At 42.0% G+C, this 26,402-nt stretch overlaps 3 protein-coding genes across 3 annotated transcripts in view; 2 read left to right on the top strand and 1 right to left on the bottom strand.

Moving 5' to 3' along the window:
- Positions 1 to 26,402, top strand: part of LOC307200549 (olfactory receptor 5AP2-like) — a gene marked incomplete at both ends in the record, with an annotated part of 240,442 nt that overhangs the window by 57,153 nt on the left and 156,887 nt on the right. The gene's annotated exons all lie outside the window — the stretch shown is intronic.
- LOC307200403 (olfactory receptor 6B1-like) lies at positions 3,433 to 5,563 on the bottom strand (the record flags this gene model as incomplete). Its single annotated transcript, XM_079948944.1, has 2 exons — positions 5,516 to 5,563; positions 3,433 to 4,423 (listed from the first exon to the last, which is right to left on the bottom strand). The coding sequence occupies exon 2, from the start codon at positions 4,414 to 4,416 to the stop codon at positions 3,433 to 3,435; it is 984 nt and encodes a 327-aa protein (XP_079805070.1). The 5' UTR covers positions 4,417 to 4,423; positions 5,516 to 5,563.
- Positions 9,228 to 26,402, top strand: part of LOC307200402 (uncharacterized protein) — a 51,423-nt gene continuing 34,248 nt past the window's right edge. The window contains exons 1-14 of the mRNA XM_079948943.1: positions 9,228 to 9,384; positions 9,919 to 9,976; positions 11,377 to 11,512; positions 12,545 to 12,756; positions 13,554 to 13,686; positions 14,338 to 14,435; positions 14,968 to 15,097; positions 15,791 to 16,005; positions 17,242 to 17,374; positions 18,096 to 18,193; positions 18,787 to 18,925; positions 19,971 to 20,194; positions 21,043 to 21,175; positions 22,908 to 22,950. Coding sequence (XP_079805069.1) covers positions 9,300 to 9,384; positions 9,919 to 9,976; positions 11,377 to 11,512; positions 12,545 to 12,756; positions 13,554 to 13,686; positions 14,338 to 14,435; positions 14,968 to 15,097; positions 15,791 to 16,005; positions 17,242 to 17,374; positions 18,096 to 18,193; positions 18,787 to 18,925; positions 19,971 to 20,194; positions 21,043 to 21,175; positions 22,908 to 22,950 — 1,837 coding nt within the window. The 5' untranslated portion in view covers positions 9,228 to 9,299. The remainder of the gene's footprint in view (positions 9,385 to 9,918; positions 9,977 to 11,376; positions 11,513 to 12,544; positions 12,757 to 13,553; positions 13,687 to 14,337; positions 14,436 to 14,967; positions 15,098 to 15,790; positions 16,006 to 17,241; positions 17,375 to 18,095; positions 18,194 to 18,786; positions 18,926 to 19,970; positions 20,195 to 21,042; positions 21,176 to 22,907; positions 22,951 to 26,402) is intronic.

The following is a 26,402-nucleotide window of genomic DNA, read 5'->3' as shown; positions in this document are numbered from 1 at the left end:
GGGGGGACGGACATGGTTTGGTGAGCGGACCTAAGTTGGGCAGGCTTCACACAGGTCTGCCCCACAGATATATATCCCAGATGACACTGTGCTCTTCCTCCAGTCGGTCAGGCATGTCACCCACCCTTTCCCTCCTCACATTAATTCTTGCTGCTTTAACCATTTTCCCTTACAGCTAGGAGGGCTTTGCTTTGGTCTTATGACGGTTGCTATATTTGGGGCCAGCAAGGAATTTTCCCTGTGCTGCAAGTTTCGCACTAGTCACAAGTTGGTGTTTTAGGCCTTGGGCAGAATCCTATAGTTTTCATCCAATTGTGGGGTGGTGGAGTGGTGATTCACCCCCCCTCCCCGGTCTCTGTGGGGGCGATAACAGGGTAACTGGTTAGAGGGGTTTGGAGGGAAGTCTCTGTCCAAAGAGCCAGTTGCTTAGGGCCAGTGGGCCATAGAGTTTCCCTCAGCGTTTGGGGGGCCATCTGCATAAACCTGCGTTTTGCAATTGACCCACCCTCAAATAGACCCTGTCATCCCTCAGTTCCCCAACAGGTGGCTGAGTGGGATATATGCCCAATGCCTGTGCCAAGGCTTCTTACATCTGAAATCAATAAAGTTGTGGCCATTTTAAATCCTAGACAGTTGTTGTGTCCATTCATTTACCCCCCCTAGGAGTTAGGTGTGCCAGGTGGGGGGCACTATGCAGCTGGGCATGCAATATAAGGACAAAGGGGACCTTGTGATGGAATGGACATCTTTCTTCTAAAATTGGTAGCAAAGCTTCCTTGCCTCTTCCCCTCTATAAAATGGAATGAAGTATTACAGATAAGACACATGAAATTCTCCAATGAAAACATGTCAGTGGGTAAAAAGAATAAAAGTTGGAAGTCTAAATGAGAGCTAAAATAAACCCCAACCTAGTTCATGAGGTCACAAAGTAGAACTGATGGCAATAGACTCAGCACACAAGTATAATTGTTTAAACTTTTGACATTTTTATATTGTTGTAACTAGTCTTGGGACCTTATGGTGTGGGGCTGGTTAAGAAATCTAATTACTGCTACTGCAACAAGGAAAACAGCAACATTTCACACAGTGTAGAATTAGGATTCAAGAGGCAGTAGTGATGGACACTGGCTTGGATGTTTTTAAAGGGGGATATGGCAATTCTTCAGGGGAGCACACTCTATCAGTCAGAATGTCTGGTTTTAATAATTATTTTAACTGTATAATGTTTTTTATTTTGTTTTTATTCTATTTAATGTATTTTACCTTTGGAAAGACTTCAGCTAGACTGACTGACTGACTGACTGACTGAATGAATGAATGCATTTATAGCTATCCAATGAATTCAGCACAACATCCTATGCCACCCCATTTTCCCCCCTTAAAACAATACTGGTAAGAAGCTGCTCCACCAGAAGGGATACACAATGTGTGATATGTATGTGTGATATGAGATTCTATGTATGTTTCTGAACCAGCCCAGACTTGTTTTATTATCTCTTATTTCATCACCACATGAAAATTCTCTTCCTTCCCATAGTAGATTGAAAATATTTGGTCTCTGCTGCCTACCAGAGGATAGGACAGTACAACAATGAAAAGAACTGCCACAGGAAAGGGAAGGCTCTCAAGCACTAGGGATCTTCTAATAGTCTGTACAACAATTTGCTAGTGATACTCTAGCTCTGGATTCCCTTCATTGAGAAGGTGGTTCGATCGGATGGACTACAACTCCAGGCTCCCCCTCTCATCTATGTCTTTTGTTTATCCATTAAACCTTAATGAGAAAGATATATATTGAGAAGTTCCTCTGCATGGTGCTGAGGAATGAAGGTCAGTGGGAGAGTCTATCTGCTGCATGAGTTCTCTCATACAATTCCATGGGCTAAATCCTGAAATTCCCCTGAGGTCATAGATACACATCTGAGCACATTGCCATTTGTTCCAGACTACATTTGCTGGAAGGGGATTGCTACAAAGCTAAGGTTGTGCCAAATAACAGCATTCACTCCATCAGATTCATGATCTGAAGCAAAACAAAAGGAAAAAGGAAGTAGGAGATCTAGAAGGGTGGGATGGTATAATCCAATAACTTGGACAAATAAACTCTGATGTCATCTTGTCCAGGAAACTGCAAAGGACACCCTCTCAGAATCACAATATATTGTTTATTTCACTTATGTAGATGAGAAAGAGAGCAATGAGTAGAGAAATATTGTCTGTTGAGGTGTTTCTCCAAGGTGGTTCTGTTACTCCCAGTGTATCTTCTCTGGAGCAAATGATGCTTGTAGCTTGCAGTTTAAGAGTATCCATGAGGCCTAATCTAAGCATGCAGTAGAATTTGGAAGCAGACTTATTCCCCAGTCCTTGGAAGAACACAATTTGCAAAGACCAGCATGGCTCCAATTATGGGCCAGTGAATGAGCAACTGTAAGGAGTTTGCTTTCCTCCTCTCTTCCTAAAAGAATACCTAGAAGTCAAGTGTCCTTTGTCGAAGTGAGGGGAGGAAAATTCTTGTCTCTGCCACTGGCCACAGGAACAAGGTCTACTGAATATATATATCTCCCTATATTTATAAAAAAGGTAAGGCTTCTGTCACGTTGCAGTTCATGCAGCTGCCAAAGAGTAAACTGTTCAGTGAAACACTTCCCTCACCTCAAAAATGGCTGCATCAAGGTTTAACCGGGGGGGGGGGGGGAGGCACTTAAAAGAGAGTTTTAGAAAACTGCTGTCTGAAGTTCCTCCTCCCTTCTTTAAAAGTGAGAGATTGTTGTAATGAGCTGTGAAGGGCAGAGAAAAGGATTGGAGAGGGGATAGGGATAGAGATTGGTGAGGTGTAAAGGGAAGGTGTTTTGCCAGGTGTAAATTGGGGGAGGGGCTTCACTAGGTTAGCAGGGAGGAGGATTGGCAAAGGGATTGGCCGGTAGAGTGATCATGGGCAGCAGCCCCTACTATTTCTCTCTCTCTGTGTGTAATGCTCTTTTAATTATTCTGCATTTAAAAAAATAAAGGGGGCCTATGAATCTGCAAATATAATAATAATAATAATAATAATAATAATAATAAAAATATGGAAGACTGAGATGGTACAGTAAGCTTTACCATTTCAGCCTGCAGATTGGGGGTGTGACGCATTACTGAATGTTCCTCAACGAACAAACAACAACCCTGCAAGTTAGAAGAAAGGTGATTATGGGTCCACTACCTTCAACACCCTGCTGCTGTTTTCTGTCTCTACCTGTAGATGGGGGAGAGATGCATGCAGTGGAAAATTAAAATCTGATATCCTGCCTACAGTCTAGAGTGGCACAGTGTCCCCCTGTTTATTCCCATTCATTAGGCTGCATGCATATATTTTGGCTGATTTCATTGGTCTTTTTAATAGAAAAAAAGATAAGCAAGCTGCAGATCACTACTGAACAGTTCTACTGTTTTCTACTGGGGCTGAATTCCCTGAGTTCTACTCAGTGGCACTAAATGGTTGATGGTTGTCCTAAGGGCTTCCTTGAACTCTCTGTTCCTCAAGCTGTAGATGAAGGGATTGAACATGGGAGTCAGGATTGTGTAGAAAACAGAGAAGACTTTGTTCAGGTCCCTCAGTGTGTCAGTCTTAGGTAATATGTACACTATGATTAGGGTCCCATAGAAAATGGTGACCACAATAAGATGAGAGGAGCAGGTAGAAAATGCTTTACTCCTGCCACTGTTTGAAGGGATTTGCAAAATGGTGCTGATGATGCAAACATATGACGCGAAGGTCAGCATCATTGGTGGCATGGTGCATGCCGATCCCAAGACTGACATCACAATTTCTGTATGCTGAGTTTCACTACAGGAGAGCATTAACAATGGTTCATAATCACAAAAGAAATGGTCAATTTCATTGGGGCCGCAAAACGTCAGCTGTGAAGCAAAAAATGTTGTAAATGCACTAGCCACAATGCCAGTCATCCAAGAAGCTAGAGACAACTGAACACACAACCTGTTGTTCATGAGAGTCACATAATGTAGTGGTTTGCATATGGCTAAATACCTGTCATAAGACATTGCAGATAAAAGATAGCTTTCTGCTCCAGCCAAGAAAGCAAAGAAATAGAACTGGAGGAAACACCCACTAAAGGAAATTCTATGGTAGTCATTTATAATACTAGCCAAGATTCTAGGGAGGATTGTTGAGGTGTAGCAGGTATCTAAAACAGACAGGTTCCCCAGGAAAAAGTACATGGGCTTGTGGAGATTATGATTGGCTAGGACTACTGCAGCTATAAGGAGGTTTCCAACCATTGTCACCACGTAGATTGCTAAAAATATAATAAAGAGCAGAGTCTGCAGTTCAGGAAGTGACTTGAACCCTAGGATGATAAATTCTGTCACTGTTGTTTGATTATCCTTTTCTCTTTTTTCCATGAGTTGCTTCATCCAATAACTAAAAAAGATAAAAAACGGAAAAAGCCAATAGTTGGAAAAAATTGAATGAATGACAGTTTAACAACTCCCCTCGCCCCCCCCCCTCTCTTTCTCTCTGTGTGTGTTTACATTTGGTTACCACTCCAAACTGATGCCCACAATGGCCAGGTAAGTTGTGTTGTGTATGAGTTCCTTTTGGTGGACTTATGGAAGCTCATTAGATCCTTTATTAACATCCCTGGATTCTTAGCATGTGGAGAATGACAAATTCTGTTTCTCATTATTATAAAAGTATGTTATGCGATGGAGAGATGGGAAAGTTAAACAGCCATTGGCCACATGCTGTTAGAGATCATGTCTTTCTAGAGCTTATGTCTAATGCAAAATAGGAAGAAGAATGGCCCAGATAATCTTCCTATGTGATTCCTGTGGTCATACAATTGACCCAGTTCCATTAGCATCATAGGAGAGATGCATTGCAATTAATTCTAAAGCTTAGCTACGATGTGCATCATCAATATACAAATATTTCATGAAAGAAAGGGCATTTCATTTTTTATGATACAGATACCAAATTTTAGTAGATACATATCATGGTAAAGATGTTCCAGCTCAGCACCTCCACTTCTGGAACCAATGTAGCATTTAGACATTTTATTGAAAAGCACTATTGTTCAGTCTAATTCCAGGAACAGAGGCAGTAAATTGCAGTTTATGAGACTTATGTAAGAACATATGAAAATCTCAGCTGATCAGTGGCCCATCTAGGCCAGCATCCCATTTCCCTCCGTGACCAAACAAATGCCTCTAGGAAGTCCACAAGCAGGAATAAGATAGTTATAAATTAACATATCTGGTGAGATATCATCATGTCACTGCATTCATGTGAACAAGAGGTTGTCACCCTTTTCTGGCAACTATGGAAGGACTGAATTTGGAAATATACAAATATAATCCACAATACCTTGGATCGGTGGTGACTCAAAATGTTCAAAATGCTATTCATACAGTGCTGTTCTTTTCAAACGTAATCATGACCAAATTGAACACTTCACAAATCAAACTTATTGGCAGCATAATTGTCTCCCCACCCCATGCCGGTAGACTTTACCTTCACTTTGAGGAGATGTGGATTGAACTTTCTGACAATATGTCATCCATATTTTGTTTCCAGAAGTCAGTGAGACCCCATTATAGCATGCTGCCTTGGGATTGCTGGCTAACTACCATATTAAGCTGGAGGAGGGAGCAATGCACTGCAAGGCACAAAGAAATAAGGCATAGCAACTGTCTTGACATCTTATAAGAATCTAGTTCCTGTGCAAAGCAATTATAAGATACAGCAGTGATGAATGAGAGAGAATTGAATTCAGTTTACATTTAAAGGCAAATTTACGCGATTGACAGATTCCAAAATAATACACAATCTGAAACACATCCATCCTTCAAAATTTGTAGTGAATTTTGCAGTGCAGTTTACCAGCCTAGTAATGTGCACAAAAATACATGTTCTTAGGTAAAATATGTGTTTAAATGCATATATAAGTGAAAACGGCATACCAAAATGCATTACATATGGGGAAATTGCTTTCCGAAAATGAACATGAGACAAAATTGCATATTAAAATCTGTATATTTTGATATTTTTTTACAGGATTTCTGGTAAAAAGTGTAAACTGTTGTGGAGAACAGAATTTAAGACAGAAGAAAAATGAGAAACTGTGAGAACTGAAATGGTCAGATTGACCCATCTTTTATGGTAGCTATTTGTAAACCAATAATGATTACAACACATATTTTAAAGCAGCCACCAACCACTGACCTATCTAGTCTCTTCTGACTCTCAAATATAACAACCAGTGGACTTTTATAGCTCTATCACCTGATATCCTTTTCTTTGCAAAATGCTAGATTAAATTTAAGCACTTCTGTGCTTCAGCAACATGCAATGGGACCTCACATAATGAGACAGAACTCCCTTAAGAGCGATTCTATTCTGTATTATGTAAACAGTTCTATAAATGTTCTCATTGGCACTCTTTGCTGTAAAATCAACAGAATACTTGCAAAAGGTTCTGAGAGGTCAAGATCCCAACGTGATAATTTTGTAATACCTCTAAAACTCTCTCTACTCTTCTCTCTTTTTCACACATACACACACACACACACACACACACACAGGGAGAGAGAGAGAGAGAGAGAGAGAGAGAGAGAGAGAGAGAGAGACTTTTGTACCTTCAAACAAGATTCCTCCTCTCTCAGCATATCAGTAACCCAGTATATGGATTTTATGGTATATTTTCATTTCCTACACAAAATGTCTATCTATGTGATAAGCAACAAAGTGAGATGTTTCAGCCTGCACTCTCTGACTACCTCTTGTGGCTATTTATCTTTTTTTCTGAGAAAATGCTATGTCTCTCGAGACCTCTGCCACAGAGGATACTGTTGAGCTTTTGGGACACTCGTATTAGAAAATAAAAATATCGGGGGGGGGGTTGACTGAAAGAACTCATTATTAAAGTGTGAGAGAAGCAGTGTGTACATGTTTTTTGTGTACCTTTTAAAATTATAGATTTGAAATATGACATTGTAAGCTCACATAAAATCACCTGATGAGAATATGCTAATGCAGAAAGCATTACACCAGGAGTCAAAGTGTGATATCTCTGATCTTATAACACTAGGTGATGTGCTCAAATTATTGGCAATAACATTATTGGAACAGATCACTTTATAAAATTCCAGGTTAGAATTTGATGCCATACGAAATAGTTAATGGGGATTTGTGCTACACTCCCGGCAGAGGTTTCCCTCTCAATGCATTTTTAAACTTGTCTTTTATCAGAGGAAATCAGGGCAGCATACATGCTGTCTTCAAATTATTTGTTTAATTACGAATAGAGAAAAACATGGATGCAGTTAAGTTGTTACAATCTTTGGTTACACAGTGCTTGCATAATAAACACCAACATTGCTACAGATCTTTTAAATATAGATGGAGCACAACACAAGTGGAAGTGCGAATGGACCACAAGAATTTGGAGTACAAGGGAGCAGGGAGCACGTGGTGAAATGGGATGGACTGTCCCTGCAAATATTCCTTATGTGCAAGCATATCAGCTTCCCAGATGGAATGATCTCTGCTCCTCCATGCTGTTCTGGCTGATCTCCTGGCAATACCTCCTGAACCCCCCCCCAAAAAAAAACACCAAATAAATAAACAACACATCGAGCATTTCCTTTAAAATGTAAAAATCCCCCCTCCCAGATGAATATGTTGGCCTCCCAAAAGAGGACATGTCCAGGATTTCCTAGATATATGGCGACCCTATCTGAGCACCCTGACAAACCAACATCACCCTCCTCTCCATATGGTTCACAGTTCAGCTGGAGATATGCTGCCATATCTCCCTCATCATGGCTCAGTCAAGACCCAGACCGCTGACTTGAGCCTGGCAGATCTTAAGCTGGCATAAGCCCTAAAAAGGGAGAATCTTGGGGAAATGGTAGAGCAGAATCCGAGGGACTGGACCCTAAACCCATACATCTGACCTGACAACCCCACATAAATTAAGCCAACAAATAGGGTGGTCTAACCTAAACAGTTAAAAAGCAGAGACATCACCTTGCCAACAAAGGTCCGTATAGTTAAAGCTATGGTTTTCCCAGTAGTGATGTATGGAAGTGAGAGCTGGACCATAAAGAAGGCTGATCGCCGAAGAATTGATGCTTTTGAATTATGGTGCTGGAGGAGACTCTTGAGAGTCCCATGGACTGCAAGAAGATCAAACCTCTCCATTCTGAAGGAAATCAGCCCTGAATGCTCACTGGAAGGACAGATCCTGAAGCTGAGACTCCAATACTTTGGCCACCTCATGAGAAGAGAAGACTCCCTGGAAAAGACCCTGATGTTGGGAAAGATGGAAGGCACAAGGAGAAGGAGACGACAGAGGACGAGATGGTTGGATAGTGTTCTCGAAGCTACCAGCATGAGTTTGTCTAAACTGTGGGAGGCAGTGGAAGACAGAAGTGCCTGGCATGCTCTGGTCCATGGGGTCACGAAGAGTCGGACACAACTAAACGACTAAACAACAACAACCTAAACAGTATTTGAAGGCTCTGCCACGCTTAGGCCAGCTCAGTCAGCCAAAGCCCTGTTCCAGAAAAGAGGTTGAATCAGAAATGCTTTACCCTGGCTTAACATAACTTTATGCCAGCTTCCCATGTATAGGATTGCTCCCTATTTTAAAATTTTATTTTAATACACATGACTAATGTAGGTTCATATATTTTCCTAGGTCTGCTCTATGTAAAACTTAATTTGATACAACATATTATCAAATTTGGAAAAGTTTTCCAGATATCCCTGGATAGGTGGATAAGACTCCAGTCTGAGTTTTCAGACTCTGTTGCAAAAGATCAAATGTTTACCTTTCAGCAGCCTTGGAAATTAACGTCAGAGACCACAGCTCTGAACATGCACTCTTTAACTTGACAAAGAGCCACAGGCCCACTTTGTATCAATTCAATTCACCTTTGGACAACATATTGAGAGGGGAAAGGTTGGTATATGAGTTATAGGGTAACCCAGAGGGCAGTTTGCTTAAATTCTTTGAAGTACGATAAGGCCAATGTCTATTTGTGCTGATTCTGGGGTGGAGGAATAACTTTGGCAGACTTTGTGTGACAAGATACCCCCTTAACAAATATAATGTGTAAATATTTTATTAATGTAATTATTAGCAGGGATATTTATTGTGTCCTAACCAAGTATACGACCGCGAGGTGGGTTCTCATTAACCCAACATGCATGCGATAAAGTATAAAAGCTCCCCTACCCTTTTGCTCTTTCTACCTTTCGCATCATCAAAGCCCCTAAACAATTTGGAACCATGAAGTGGGTAACATTCATTTCTTTTCTTTTCTTGGCAAGCTTGGCCGCGTCAAAACACCTACCCAGAAGGTACCGGCATGCAGGTAAAATGTCATTTTATGTCATATAATGCCATAAACCAGTTTGCTTTGGTTGGTAAGATCAATGTTGCCTTTGTGATTTTTTAATGTGGGGGTTGAACCTCATTTTTAATAGCGATAGAAAAGTAAGTCAAGTGCACGATAAACACAGGGATTACTAATACATATTAAAGTCACAATGAGTGCAGTCCTGTGGTCCATGGGAGGCTGTCCAAGGTCCATAGGATCAGCTAGACTTCCCACTCTTGAGGGTACGGAGAAAGGAAGATCCAGCAGCCAATGTCTCCTCCCTCCACGGAGGGGTCCACTGCTACTTCATTTCTGATGCTGAAGTGCTGATATTGGGCAAGGCTCATGCATCCCAGAGGCATGATGGGTGCTTGCATTCTCTTTTTAACTAATATGGCTGGAATTCTATACCCATTTACCACTGAGTAAAGCCTACCCAACTCAGTAGTGTTTTGGTCTGAACATATGTGCAAAGGCTTGTACTACTAGAAGCACTGAGTGAAATTTTGATTATTGTCTTCTTTACAGGACATCAGGACACCATAGCACAAGCTACTGAAGTGACGCCTGATGAGTTTCGAGGGATGTAAGTCTTTTCAGGAAATTTCTTTCCAAATGACTTGAGCAGATACAGAGGCTATGAACTACCACTAGCTTAATATTCTGGACTGCCAATAACAAAATTGTATGAAGCTATTATCAAATGAAGCGAGACACAATGATAAACATTATAATCCAATATTGAGTTGACGAATCAGATTAATTGATTTAAAATCACTTGGTAAATAAATCGGGTTGCCTTTCAATTATTTTTTCAAGAATTATAATTATTTATCAAATATAAAAAAACCCAACCCCACAGAGGGTAAGAACTGTCTTAGAAAGGTCACTCCCCATTATCTCTGATGACCCTAAGGACAGGCTTGGTGTCACCAGTAGGCGCCTTTGGGAAACTGCCAAGATCTTACCACCTCTGTGGAGCCCACAATTGTTGGTGTCTTTCATAATCAAACCTGCATTAATTGGCTGTGTCTGAGAAGCTTCTTTTTTTAAGATTTCAGAAAATCTGCAGTGTATTCTGCAGTGTTGGGGGGGATTTGAAATGGCAGCTTTCCCACCATTATGACCGCTTCAGCAAAGGAAGTCCTCTCAACAAGCCTAGAACAATATCTTCCTATGGCATAACTGTTTAAAGTTATCTGAAACTAATCACAATCATTTTTATTTAAATGCTACTGTATGCACTACTAGTCAATTAATCTGCTCAAACTCATATAATGAATCTGGGAGGACTTATTAAATAGTGCATCAATCCTGGCTTGACTTATTCTCCATCAATAACTATTTGTACTAGCTGATTACATAAATAAGGTCAGCTGCTTCCTAAAGACTGTTTAGTTTCTCTGTCTCATGAGGCCCCTATTTCCCCTCTAATATTTCTCATTGCATATTTTGAAAACCAGAGCTCAGATGCATTCCCATTCCTGGTCTGTTACACAAACTGAGACCCTATCTACATGGCTATGAAGTTAGGATTTCTTGCCCCAGTATATATACAGTGGTACCTCGGGTTACATACGATTCAGGTTACAGACTCTGCTAACCCAGAAATATTGCTTCAGGTTAAGAACTTTGCTTCAGGATGAGAACAGAAATTGTGCTCCGGCGGCGCAGCAGCAGCGGGAGGCCCCATTAGCTAAAGTGGTGCTTCAGGTTAAGAACAGTTTCAGGTTAAGTACGGACCTCCGGAACGAATTAAGTACTTAACCCGAGGTGCCACTGTAATGGAATCTTTGCTTACATTGAATTGTATAAATGTCATTTTAATGTCTGTCCACCCAGTTGTGAGAGATCTCTTTTAATCTCCTTACTATCCCATTTGGTTTTAACCACCCAAAAGAATGTGCTTGCTCTTAGAAGTCATGTAGAATATTGTTATACACAGAGGAAACATTTTTTCAAATAAATCATGGATGCATTTTCTAGTGTCCTAGTCATAACCTCTCAAGCCCTGCAACAAGCGACATATGAAGAGGTGTCAAAAGTAAAGAATGATATTGTAGAACTTCAGAAGAAATGTGCTGCTGATGAAAAATCAGATCCAGAATGTACAAAGCCTTTGGTAAGTGTTTGGGAGCTGAATTTAGAGAACATAGAAATAAAACTGTAAAGAAATGCAAATATATTGGGAACTGATCTATGCAGAGATGTAGCACTCTAAAATGGGGAACTTATTAGTTTTAATAGCAGGTTACATTTCTTGTTGGAACATATCCAGGTCTACTATCTGATATTCAGGGATCTGGTAAGATACATGTTACAGTATTTTGCTTTCAGATTGTTTTTAACGTTTTATGCTTTTATTTTATGGTTTCTATCATTTTAATGTTGTCAGCTGCTTTGGTAGGGGCAGTGCAGCAGACTTTGGAGGAAGGCAGGAGATGACAGATGGCCATCTAACTGCTGCTTAAAAACCCCCAAGGAGGGACAGCCTATGTTTTCAGGTTCTGTCTCTTGGCTCAAAATATCTGCCTCTGTTCACTGGCAGGAACATTTTGAGTTATAGGTTATCAAAAATATTCATAGACCCCACCACGTATCAGGACAGTGTACAACAAAGTTTCCATATACAAAATGTACAAAGTACAATAACAACAATATGGAACAATTATAAAGATGACTAGTTCATCTTTAAAAGGTTTCAGCAGAATAGACCTACCAACACAAAAATGTCTTCAAGAAATGTCTGACGATTAGCAGTGAGGATGCCTGCTAAATTTCTGCTGGAATAGTTTTCCACAACATGGGATCCATGACCCTATATGTCCAACCTCTACTTGAAGCTAATCAGGCTTTTGAAAACTAGAGGGCAACTCTTCCAGATGATCTCAGTGATCAAACAGGAAAATAAGGGCTCATGCATTCTAGTGGTTTATAAACCAACTTAACTTTTCAATAAATCTGTCTGGTGACTGTCCTTTAAACCATGTAGAATATCGAAACTTAATTCTATGGACAACTGCCAGTTTAACATTTAAGAGGTTTATATGCCTCCCCCCCCCCTGCAAAAAAAGATGTTTTCTTTATGTGGACTAAGCAAACAGGCAACTGCAATTGCAACCAATTAAGAGAACACTTTGCTTCCTTCCACCAGGGTACTGTTTTTCTGGATGAAATTTGTCACGAGCAAGAAATTATTGCGAAATATGGATTTGCTGACTGTTGTGCTAAAGCTGACCCAGAAAGAAAAGCCTGTATTCTGGCCCATAAAAATGGAACTCAAGGATTCATTCCTCCCTTTCAAAAACCATCTGCAGAGGAGGGCTGCAAAGCATTTGAAGCAGACCCAGATCAAACCATGGGAAGGTAAGTAGATTGATTCAGTGCTGTAACTTTGAGGATTTGGTTGCCCTTTGTGAGAGGAATGAAACGAAGATAAGACGTACAAGTTTCTATTTCAAATCATCTATCTGAAAATTGCAAATTCTGACTGCTACTTCATGCAAGCTGTCAAAAATGAAAGATAACCTCACCTCCAAACAGCTGTGCTCCTTCATCAATGTCTTAGCCAGCCAGTCTGTAATTTATCCCCACCTTCTCCTGGCCAGGGTTCTAGCTTGCTGACCAGACACACTCTTGTCTAGGATTTGCCATTCCATTCTCACTTATTTCCTCTTTTTCTTTTCAAACTAATACTTGATATGCTGTGGCAGTTGAGGATGCTCAGTCCTTACCAGGCTGGTGTGTGGTGGGATATCTGGCATTGTTTTGTTTTTTTTGTTTTTTTTGTTTTAAGTAGGCATCTGCAAATCTGGGTGGCTTGACCATGCTTCACAGTGGTTCTGTTTAGGCTTCATAGGCATCTGAATGGATTGCTTGAGTTTGTTATTGGAGGAAGTGATGTGGAATGCTACAAACTGACAAATCTCCTGCAATGAAATCTCTCGGATTTAAGTAGCCCACTTGCGTGCACAGTTGTAGCCCGGGGCTCCATTGCGGGAATTTGAATTTATTTGTCTTTCCTTCTTCTTAGTAGTCTTGGATAAATGATTGCCCTCCCTCTGCTTTATATCATCATCTTAATTTATAAAGGTGCTGACTACCACATTCTTTCATGCAAGAAAGTGCAGTTCGTGTTATTGAAAGGCAACTTTTTATCCTAGGTATGTCTATGCAATTGCCAGAAGACACCCTTTTTCAAAGACCTCCAGCATCTTTGCAGGAGCTGGAAAATATAAGGAGGTACTGACAACTTGCTGCAAGGAAGCTGACAAAGATGCCTGCTTTGCAGAAAAGGTATTCCGTTATCATCCAAATAATGTAGCTGATGGTTAAGGAATTTACCTCTGCTAGGTCCTTAGGATATTTTTTTTCCTACCTGCTTAGACTACTGGTCAATCTAGCCAAATCTTGTCTACTCCTGGGATTCACACAGTAGGTTTTTTTTCTTTCCCTTCCCTGCACCAATCTAAACATTTTCTTTCTAAATGCCAACGATTGGAACCTGAGGCCTTCTGCATATAAAGCAGGTGTTTTATCCCCGAAGCACAGTCTCTGCCATAATTCTTCCTCAGACTTTGGCATTCCCCTGTACAGGAGGAATAACAGAATACAAAATGTTAGAATCTATGGCACTTCCTGATTTTTGCTCTGGGTCACGTGCATGGGTCCCTCGATCCATTTGGACTGCGCCCATTGGCCAGATTGAACCCAGCTATGAGGGACCTACCAATCGGGTGTTGTGGCTTACCAATCTCACCCACCCACAACACAGGGATTCAGTTTCCAAGTCTTACCGCAACACATGCCCTCTTTAAGGGAGGACACGATTTCCACCCTATCCTAACATTTTTAGAATGAGTCAAGCACATTTTCCTTCTGATTTCCATTTTTGTTGTTGCCATCATCGTTATTGTTGTTAAAGTGTTGTTGTTGTTATTGCTACAGGCAACAGAAGTCTCAAAGTATTTGAGAAAAGAGTTTGCTCGACAAAAGCAGATATGCTCTGTCCACAGGAAGCTTGGAGAACTGCCCCTGCGGGCTCTGTAAGTTTAGCTGCATTGGGGGTAGTAAAGGGGTGAGGTGGGGCAGAGTGAATTACCTACATAGATTAAGCGTTCCCGAGAAAGTCAAAAACGAGACTAAAATATATCCCTGCAAACCATGTGCCAAATGCACTTGTTTCTCGGATAGCATCCTTTTGAGGTGTTCATAGTATTATAGCATCAGGAAAGAGCAATGTGAACATCAGGAAAGTTCCTGGGACATGACACTTTATCTAGCAGGAAGGAAGGAAGGAAGAATATGGGGGGTTCACAGGATGCTAAATTTAGTACCCAAAATTTTGAAGCTTTTATCTTCTTGTGTGGAGCCATGGAAAGCAACACACACAAGCACACTGCCCAGATAGGCAGGATTTCTAACACACACACACACACACACACACACACACACACACACACCATGTTTGATTGAAGGGCACAATATGTTTATCCTACTGATAATACTAGAATTAAATTGTAGCTGTCATCCATCTCTCTTGGCACAATCACAACATTTTGTTTATTTTCTTTTCAGAAAAGTTGCTCAGCTCAGTCAAAAGTTTCCAAAGGCAGATTTCCCTACAGTTCTCAAGCTTTCTGCAGATATCGTACATGCCTACACAGAATGCTGCAATGGCGATACTCTGGAGTGCTTGCTTGATAGGGTAAGTTTTGTCAGTTTCAATGTAATTGACTTCAACTCAGCAATACATTCTTGCTCAGAAAAGCCAGTTGTTTGGCATTTGCTGAATTTAGAACAGAGCTGGGTCAGGCAGACATAAGGCTTTTAGGACCTATTCTTTTCTGTACTTATGTGTGCTCATTTATGCATATCCTCCTCATCATCATCATATTTATTTTTATTGTGCCTTTTTCCCTGGCTGGGACTCCCAGCAGCTTACAGATAAAATAGTAACAGAAAAGAACATGTGGTGGTGGGGGGGAATCAATAATTAAATACAACAATTAAACATTCATAAATTTAAAACTGAACATATATCAGTCGGTGCTCCAAAGCCTGTGGGAATAGAAAAGTAGTCTTTGTCTTTATAAACTCTGCTGTGAAAGAATCGGCTGTAAGAAAATGAACTGCATTTGAATCTCTGTGTTTACTGACCAGAAACAATGACAAGTTTCATTCCTGTGCCCATTGCGCCTTGGTCCCAGTCAGGCCAATGTAAAAGTGATAAATTTATTTCAGTTGAAATAAGTTTATTTCAATTATGGTTTTGTGACTTGCATGATAATAATTGTTATATTGCATATTAATAGTGATACGACAGCAGATACTAACTTTCCCAGCTACTCTGGGTCTGCCAGATTACTGCCATAAATATTGACCAGATCCTTTCTTACAGGCTGACATATCAAAGTATATCTGTTCACATCAAGCCGCTCTATCTTCTAAAGTGCACGATTGCTGTGAAAAGAGCCTGCTGGAACAAGGAGATTGCATAGCCTATTCGGAAAATGATGACAAGCCTGCAGATCTGTCTCCCACTGTCAGAGAATTCATTGATAACAAAGAAGTGTGCCAACACTATGCTGACAACCATACTCTTCATCAGGCAAAGTATGCCATAGAAATCCCACACAATCTTTCATTCAACCCTACAGGGAGTTTTGAGTTTCAGCTAAACATGCAAACAGGGTGTTGAAGTGTGTCGGGGGGGGGGGGGGGAGAGTCAGTTGGATATAACGATCTGAGCAAATAAATCTCCCCAAACAAGGACTGGAACAAAGTTGCAGGAAGACAAGAGGGAGAAGGCATGAAAGAGGGAGTAGAGAAGGAGTAGGCTGGGGCAGGGAAGAGGAAAGCTAAGTTGCTACAGAAGCAAGTACAGAAATTCTTCCTCCACTCTGTCCACTCAAATGGCTTACTCCACAGGGAGAGTGGCACACAGACTAGGACTTCTGTATGATCACAGTAGTTTTCTGGGAGGGAGGAGAGCTCAGATAGCGTTTGCTGTTGTTGTTGTTGACATCAGTAGTAGTTTTTGTAGTTGTTCTTGATATCATTATGAGTCATCTTTCCAAGGCTAATGTGGCAAAAATTGATAGGGGAGAGGGGCAGAGAGCGGCCCAACAGTGACATCCGTCTTTTCCTCATATAATATTCCTGGAAGCAACACAATGTGATCACTCTGCCAAATCTCCTCTTTTGTGTAAAAAAAACCTCTGTGCTTGATTTGGATCAGGAGTGCCTGAAACATTCTCTCTCCCTCTCTCTCCCTCCCTCCCCCCCCCCCTCTCTCTCTCACACACACCTGAATATTAATTGGGAGTTTCATTTCAAATGTACATGAAAGCTGGAAGTATTGCTGAGATATATTTGAAGTTATTTGAACACTAAGCCAAAACTGGAAACCTCAGACCAGGGACCAAATGTGACTTGCAAAGCTTCCATACTGCACCAGATTGGCTAGGGCAATCTGGCTGGGAATAACAACAACAACAACAACAACAACAACAACAACAACAACAAACAAACAAACAAACAAACAATGCAGGCCTCACCCCTTACTAGCCTCATCTTCCTTTGAGGACTTTTGCCTGGACGGAACAAGTCCTTTAACTCAAATAATGCTGTACAAATGTACAATTCAAATGTATTGCTGTAATTACTTTTGACTCTAGCCCTATACACCCCTGGCAGTGCCTCCCCTCCCTCCCATTCACCAAAGGTTGCCGAGAAGGGAATGTAGCCCTCAGGCTGAAAAGTGTTCCCTTTCAGCGTTTATTTCTGTTGGTGTTAACATTGTCATCCTCATCTTCATACTCTGTTAATGGGATATTTCCTGTGTTTCAGGTTTGTGTATGAATATGGAAGGAGGCACCCTGAGTTATCCCCAGAGTTGCTTGTGAGACTTGGCAAAGGCTACGGTGATTTGTTGGAGAAGTGCTGCGCTCTTGAGAATGTTGTGGAGTGCCTTGGCCATGGGGTGGGTTATGATTCATCTCCATACAAAGGATATTTGCTTGTTTCCTGATACACAGAAGACAGGTTGTGAACATTTTGTAGGGCAGGTAAAACTAGCTCTTACAAAGCAGGGATCTCTCCTAGGACTACCTTGGATGCAAAGAATTGGACCTGGGAACTTTAGGATGGCAAAGCAACCCTTTGGTGTCAGGCATTGCCTATGTTCAGATCACAGAAAGAAAATTTCCTAAGGTGCATGTTTTTAAGCAAAATGATATAATTCACTCCACTCAGAGTAATGCATAGAACTAAATGTAATCACCCTGTGGATTTCACATTTCTCTGAATTGTTTGATCCTGTACCAAAAATGTACAAAAGGGATGTTTGGAAATGTGAGTGTTAAGATAAAATTTGCACTTAAAGACATATTTTGCCATAAATATGACTTTCCTTTGTTGCCTCATAATAGGAAATTGCCATCCTTTAGCTCCCTCAAATGGATTCTTCTGTGTTGCCTCTTACACTGTAGGAAATGATGCTGTGAAATTTCATGTTTAGCCATTTTAATGTTTTAAAAATGCCTTTGTCAATCCTCATCTATGTTTACCTTCAATAAAGCTCTTGTCTTCTTTTGCATAAAAGGCATGTTACAGAGCCTGTTCAAACTTCCTCTCAAAGCTGCATCTTTCTTTAGTTCTGCTCTTAAAAATATACATATATCAGAAATTCTCCTTTCTTTCAGGAAGCAGAGCTCAAAAAACACATTTCTGACACCCTAGAAGTGATGAAGAAAAACTGTGAACTGCATGCGACAGCAGGAGACTACCTCTTCCAAAATGAGTATGTTTTTTTTTTATTGTCATAAGATTTCCAGCTTGTGAAAGGGGGCAAGATGCTCAACAATTCATGTGAGCTCAGGACGCAAAAAACCTTTCTGAGACAAAACAACTTCAATGATTGCCCCCGCATCTGTTGAAGAGTAAAAATTCTAGCTGTTGCGCATCTCTCAGGAATTCACCGTCAGCTAAGTAATATGATGTCCTACTAGCTGCGTAACAAAAACCAGGGTAAAAACTATCTGTGCATTTGCTTAGGTAGAAACAGAAGACTTTGTGGGGATGGGAAGAGCTCATGAAATGAAACTCCTTTTCCCCATAGTCCCACCATAGTCCTTAAAATAAGCCTCGCTTGTCAAACCTGAGAAAGACAATGAAATTTCCTCATTACTGCAAGGGGGGGGGGGGGTTAAGCCAGGACTTGCAGGAACTCAGTTCCAGCACCTCTCAGGTGGGCACCATTGCCATTCTAAGAACATGAAGGAGGCATTCATAGCGAGTTCTGGCACCTCCTTTTCTAGAAAAATAGCACTGTTGCAAGCCCACCTCAGATGAGCATGGCATCCCAAATGTCCTCTGACTAAGATCTCTTTGCAGGTTGCTTGTCCTCTACACCAAGAAAGCACCCCAGCTGACATTTGACCAACTGTATGAATACACCAAGGGACTCACGAAAGCTGCTGCCAAATGCTGCCACGAAGATGAAGCCCACAAGCTGCCATGTGCTGAGAAACATGTGAGCATTTGCTTCTCCATATTTGCCTCTCTGTCTGTCCTTGCCCCTTTCCTTCCCACCCACCACCTCAGAATTCCATTAAGTGCCCAAACTGTTTGGGGATTTAAATGTAATGGCAAGCTATTGGAATCGGGCTGCGAAGTACAGAACAGCCATGGTCAGCCCAAGATATTGCAACGTCTCTGGTGAAGTACGAAATGACATCCCTCTTATTCCATTTACGAATGCCAGTCACAATGGCATCAGGCTGTTGCTGGTAACAGGATAGCATCGTCCACTGCATCTAAGGGCACAGGTTTGGTCAGAGGCCATAGAAGCAGAGCTGTGCCCATTGCCTGCCCCTCATCACCTGCTTCCTAGGGATGGGCCATCTAGAAGAGCAACAAATGCTGGAGCATCATGTTCCAAACCATGAGACCCTCTACCCCCCATAACATCCCTTCCTTTTTGCATGTTGAAAAAAAATCTAATCTGCATGTGACATAATAATAATAGTAGTAATTTTATTACTTATACTCCGCCCATCTGGCTGGGTTTCCCCAGCCATTCTGGGTGGCTTACAGAACATATAAAAGCATAGTACAATGTCAAACATTTCAGGCTGGGTGTGGACTTCATGCCAATGGTGGCTATGGCCCAAGGAGACACCTTTCAAAAAAATTGCAAGATACACACAGAGAGCATTCGCACGTGAGCAGTACAAAATTAGACACATTCACCATGCACTGCATTACAATGAGAATGCATATCTGATTATTAAGCTAATGACTGGGAGGGGCAATTTCTATCCCTATCATGACAATGGACTTTTTGGAGAGGTTGAATGCCTAGCTCAGCTTTAGAATACAGATGAAAATAACTCTGCCCTACAGGTACTCTTCACACATCCCCCTCCACAGTGCTAGTATTATCACTGCCCCTCCCCAAATGATATATACTTCAATTTGCTTGCATTTTTTTTCTAAACTAAAATGCAGTCTTTCTTCAAAGAGGTGTTGTTCAGCCTTTTGACCCCTTTGGTTACTGTTTTCTGAAACTCTTCCAGGTCTCCTTTGTGCTTGGAGAGATATGTCGGGAGCATGAAATGCATCACATCAACAAACAAGTGTGCAAATGCTGTGGTGACTCCTTAACTTTCCGTCGGGAATGTTTCAGTGGTTTAGGGCCGGATCCAGAATATCAGCCTATACCATTTGCTCCCGACCTGTTCACCTTCCATCCAGATTTATGCACAGCTGATCCAGAAGTTCTGAAGCGCAAGAAGCAAAAGTAAGAAACCAGAAGCATGCAGCCCAATATTTGGCTGGTTATTTCAAATCAGTTAGTGTTTATGGATTTTAGCCTTCTTCACCACTTTAACTTCTGACCAAATGCACCTTGCTGCCTACACTCTGCCACCCTCTTTGGCTTCTCAGAAAGTTCTCCTATTTGAACCCCCATTCCTTTATTTATGCTATTGTCTTCCCAGCCCCCCTCCCTCAATATTTCCTGGGGTTTTGCCTTTCCTGCCCCTCTCTTCCCTAGGACCTTTTACCTTCCATTTCAGAGGGGAAGCATTGTCTCCTGCCTTGTAACATCATTTCCAACCCTATAATATCCCTAAAGATAAAGGTACTCCTGACCGTTAGGTCCAGTCGTGGACAACTCTGAGGTTGCGCTCTCATCTTGCTCTATAGGCTGAGAGAGCCAGTGTTTGTCCGCAGACAGCTTCTGGGTCATGTGGCCAGCATGACTAAGCTGCTTCTGGTGAAATCAGAGCAGTGCACGGAACACCATTTACCTTCCCACCAGAGCAGTACCTATTTATCTACTTGCACTTTGATGTGCTTTTGAACTGCAAGGTGGGCAGGAGCTGGGACCGAGCAATGGGAGCTCACCCCATTGCAGGGATTCGAACCACCGACCTTCTGATCGGCAAGCCCTAGGCTCTGTGGTTTAGACCACAGCGCCACCCACGTCCCACATAATATCCCTGGTGGTGACCTAAAGTGATTATAATGACCCAATTTTGAAGTGATGCTTTGAAGAAAGGACATGTTTGGCCTGCTTTTACTCTCTCATCACTTTTCATGAGGCTAATGATTCCATCCCCCAACTTACTTTTGTTGTCGTTGCAGGCAGCTTGTTGACTTGATAAAGCACAAGCCCACAATCACTGATGAGCAACTAGCGGGCGTGATTGTAGATTTCCAAGGCATGATGACACAGTGCTGCGAAGATACTGACCATAAGACATGTTTTGAAACAGAGGTATTTTTTAAAATGAAGACAAGTATCCATAGCAATTTTTTTTCTTTCACTGGCAGGGCATGGGCATGTGTGACAAGGCTATGGGCATGTGGTGGAATATGAATGTGTGGCCCTGAACTCCTAGTCAGTGATGTGTGGCAAACAGACATTTCTGCAGCTCTCTGAGAAGACACACCTCAGATGTCTTCATTAATGGGATGCAACTAGTGGGATTGCAACTAGCAACACCATGAGCAGAAGGCATGGGAGACTAGAGGAGAGATAATAAATGTGACTTAAATTTTCGCTGAGGACACTCAGTGCTATTTTTCCGGAAAAAGAGGTGCCAGAACTCACCTTGAACACCTCCCTTGTTCTTTTATAATGGCAATGGTGCCCGCCTGAGAGGTGCCAGAACTGAGTCCCAGTGAGTTCCAGTTAGAGAAAGCCGTGAGTATACTAATTCGGAATCAAGATAATCCTGAGGACTACTGTGAGCAGATGTCCTTAGGACTGCACTGAATACAAGGCAGAGAAAGAATCAAGTGCAGAAGTATAAAGTCCAGAATACTCAAATGGGGAATAGGGAAATACATTCTAGCTCAGATGCTTCAGATGCTTTTGTATATGGGAAGCATTTGATGGTATACTGTTGTGTTCAACACACACACACACACACACACACACACCACCACCAACCATTGGCTACAAAATAGTAGGTTACTATTGAACTGGGTTGCTACAGAGAAGATTGAGAGCTACCATAGCAGTAGACAACAGGGCTGTTCATAGACACCTCTGACCTATCCTGTGGTCCCAATCTACAATCCCTAGCTTGGGCCAATCACCCTCTGCTGCTCTGTGAACCACTTATCCCACCCTGGATCTGTTCCCATAGTAAGGAAGGGGCAGGAGAAGCTAGGAGATGCTGCATCTCCTTCTTCCCCCCTCCAATTGGATTTAATCCTGTGGGGTACTGCACCTTGTTGAGTGACTTCCCTGCACACAAGGAGGCTGCTTGAGAAGGTACAGCAAAAGATTTGTTGCTGCTTCAAGTGTGGTCTCCCTGCATGAAAGGGAAGCCACTTGTGAAGGAGTAGCAACCCATACTGCTCAGCTGGTAAGTGGGAGGATCTGACCTTGTGGGGTGCTGCTTTGAGGGACAGGAAAAAGGAAGAGTCTGGCAGGAAGAAGGAGAGGCAGAATAGGACTGGCATCTACCCACTTTTCCCACAAAGACATAACTGCCTATTAGGTCACTCCTTTTCATACTTTCTCCTTCTTCCTGCCCGTTACTACACCCTCTGACAGCCCCAGTTTGCTTTGGACAGTCCAAATTGCAGCCATTTGGGGCCTGGCTAAACCAAGGCCCAGATTTTCCTGAATCACTTCAATACAGTTCAGTTTGTCCAAATCTAGTAGACAAACAACTAACAATGAGTTTCCCGGAAACCAGGAACTGGGTCTCAAGGTTAAGGTGTGAGCAAGAGAACAACAACAACAAAATGTTTCTTTGTTTGCATGTGATGCTCTGGACATATGGAATTGTAATTGCTGCTTTTGCTGAACAATTAAAGTGAGACTGTGGGTGATGAGACAGAGTTTTAAGTTCCTTGCTTGTGAAGAATTGACTCTCCATATAATTTATGAGAGGCTGTTAAACTAGCATGATTAACTATTCATCCAGTGAAAGAACTATGAGGAATACTTTCCTTAACAATATGTCTGAGGGAATTGTGTGTTTTTCTTCCAGGGTCCCAAACTGATTGAAAGGACCCGAACTGCTTTTGGAGAAAGCTAAACATCTCAGGTGAGCAGATGTGGAAGAGAGGCTTGTGTCAAGGTGTCTCCGTGATTTAGTACTGATGAAAAGACCTAACTGGTACCTGCTGTGGAGGCAGTTATGCACGGGGGACTATGATTGCATTGAAAGTTAGTGGATTGTTCTGTGTCCTTCCAGAATCATTTAGTTCTCTGTTGTTTTAGCTACATGCCTGATACATATCCATAGCCAAACATGACATTATGGATGTTCATGTTACATTATATGAGCACGCAATCTGCATACAATATCTGTGTTCACAAATAACTGGGGCAAACCCTAGTATAGTTATTCACTTGTATCATTCAACAGGTATATAGTCTGTGCCCCTGTATAGACAATAACTGAGCTACACAAAGAAGTGTATGCTCTTGCACACAAACGTATGAACATTTGTACATATGTAGACACAACTGGTACATGTATTCAGTGTAATGCATAATTACATTATGACAGAAGGCTGTATATCTGAATCATTTAGTAAGCATGCCTTCCAGATTAATATAATACACTTCCCTTGGAGATACAGAGAAATGCAGATGTTGAGATATCAAAAGATTTTATTTCAAAGTTCTGAAAGGAACCAAAGTTTGTAGGGTCTACTGCTTCCATCACTCATTTGCTTCACTATGAACAAGATTGTCAGGATTTTGGATTACTTCAAAAGCTTTCCAAACTTGTTGGATGAGGGGTGTCAGTGGAAGAAAAGACAGTTGATTTTATTTCATAGGAGCCAAATTTTCTCCTTTAATAGTCTCTATGGACATAACAAACACTCTTGTTGTGAGCATGATTCTGAAAAGCAGTTACCTCAATGGCATTTTTTCACATTATTCAGTGGCAAGCCCAAGTCTGTCAGTGGCAATATAGAGCATTCAGGTGAAATGCATGGTAACAAACACACATTGTTCCTACATGCAGTTAACTGTTTACATTATCAAGTGCACAATCTGAATTCAAGTAACCCCCTGTCCCAGCACCCACATTTTCAACTTGATATTCAGACTTGGAATGGCACAAGGTCCCCCCATACTCACATCTGAGTCTTCCTGGAATTTATCTTCCCTCATTATGAGTGGAACGTTCTTAAGTGGGACGAATCAACTCAGTCTTACAGGAAGATCTTTATGTAACTAGTAATGGGGCTGTATGAATTGAGTGAGGTAGCTGTTATTTTCTAAAATGTTCTGCAAGTTAGCCTTGGGACTTGTTCTCGCTTACTGCAGGAAATCATTTATTGGTTCTTATTTTCTTCTAGCTCAGCAATGGAAGAATCCTGGAGATAAAGTCCAAATATGCTCAAGCGCCCTCGAATGCTTGCTTCCTTGTTAAATGTCACCCTTCTAATTCAAAGGAAATGAGGATGTGATTCTTCCATAATCTTCATCTCTCATGACAGTCGTACTGTCGAGAATGAATAAAGTCTTTAAACAAATAAACATCCCTTTTGCAGTCCAGTGATTCATTTAATCAGAGCTAAAACAAATGTGCTGTGATTCTGTGCATGGATACTCTGTTAGTGTGGGGGAGTGGGGTGGGTGTAGGACCTTTGGGGGCACTCTGTAACTATTGCTGCCAGAAGACATTTTTCAGGTGTGTGTGTAGAGCAGTTCAGCAGGCCACATTACCTGCTTCTCACCTTCACCCACCAATTCTAGACACCACCTGCAAGGCAGGAGCCAGGAGAGGACGGATGTGCCAACATGGATGTGCCAGCTCCTTTACCATTATCTTGTCCCAGATTCCTTAAGCATGTTTGCAGCTTGACTCCCATCTGAGATGTTCACCTTGTGTGGATGAATGGAAAAAGATTTAGGTGTTCTTGCCCTTCCTAGCCAAGTAAGGCACACCTCTGATAGTTAAGTTTTTATTGACAAAAAAGTGTGTACAGTAGCTTCCACAGTGCTCCGGATACACACTCATACACACTTCTAGCCTCAAGGCAGATGTCCACAGGTCCAGGCCCTGTGGAATAGTTGCAACAACAGGGAGACACCATCCTCCACTGCCAGCCTACATACCCTGTCCTGATGGGTTACATGCCTGCAACCTGATATTTCTCTTGCATGGAAGTCGCTGCTTCAAGACCTTCCTGGTTCTAGGAGACAGCAGAATGGGGGGAAGGTGGGGAGTCTACTGACCCATCTGTTGGCTCAACAGCCTCTTCTTCTGCTACATCTAGCACACTTTCCTCCATCTCAGGCTGCCCCGACTCTCCGTCCTCTCCTGGCTCCTGCCTTGCAGGTGGTGTCAAACCCCCAAAATCACCTCTCCTGGGTATCTGGCCTGGCCCCTGCCTCTACCCCACACTCTTTGGAGTGCTACCAGCCCCTGGCAGCAGGTCAGTTCTACTCAGTTCTACTCATTGCCTCATGTCAGGCTATAGATTGAAAGGGCAGGACTGGATTGTATGGAATAAGATTTCAGGGACAATGTTCTTGTAACACACAAAAACCCCTCCTCCATGGATACAGCTAGCACTTGAGGATGAAGGCCCTGCAAAACCATTTTTTCCTGGTTTGAACATTTTCTAAACATATAGTAATTTTATACGTGTGGAAGCATTCAAGAAAACCATCTTCTCCCTTTAGTAAGGGAAAGGATAACAGCCCAGAATCTCTGCTTTCTGACTCAGTTTTCTTATTTTCTCCATCTTGGTCCTAGCAGGAGAATATTCTGCAAAATGACTCCTTTTCTTGGCATGGATGTACATGCTGGGAAGGGCACCTGGGATCTTAAGACACATAAGGGGGGAAAGGAACAAGATAGAGGGAACTCAGATGTTGAGATATTAAGATATGTTATTAATTCACAGTTCTGAAATGGAACCAAGGCTTGTAGGGTCTATGCAGGCATGGCCAAACTTGGCCCTCCAGATATTTTGGGACTACAATTCCCGTCATCCCTGACCACTGGTCCTGTTAGCTAGGAATGGTGGGAGTTGTGGTCCCAAATCATCTGGAGGGCCAAGTTTGGCCATGCCTGGTCTATTGCATCCATCACACATTTGCTTCACTATGAACAAGATTGTCAGGATTTTGGATTACTTCAAAGGCTTCCCAAATTTGTTGGATGAGGGGTGTCAATGAAAGAAAAAACAGGTGTTTTTATTTCATATGAGCCAAATTTCCTCTTTTAATAGTCTCTATAGACATAACAAGGGACGCAGGTGGCGCTGTGGGTTAAAGCCTCAGCGCCTAGGGCTTGCCGATCGAAAGGTCGGCGGTTCGAATCCCTGCGGCGGGGTGCGCTCCCGCTGCTCGGTCCCAGCGCCTGCCAACCTAGCAGTTCGAAAGCACCTCCGGGTGCAAGTAGATAAATAGGGACCGCTTACCAGCGGGAAGGTAAACGGCGTTTCCGTGTGCGGCTCTGGCTCGCCAGAGCAGCGATGTCACGCTGGCCACGTGACCCGGAAGTGTCTCCGGA

This window comes from Podarcis cretensis (assembly GCF_951804945.1).
Source record: "Podarcis cretensis genome assembly, chromosome: 13".
In the NCBI taxonomy this organism is placed as follows: domain Eukaryota; kingdom Metazoa; phylum Chordata; class Lepidosauria; order Squamata; family Lacertidae; genus Podarcis; species Podarcis cretensis.
This window is presented reverse-complemented; position numbering and strand designations above follow the sequence as displayed.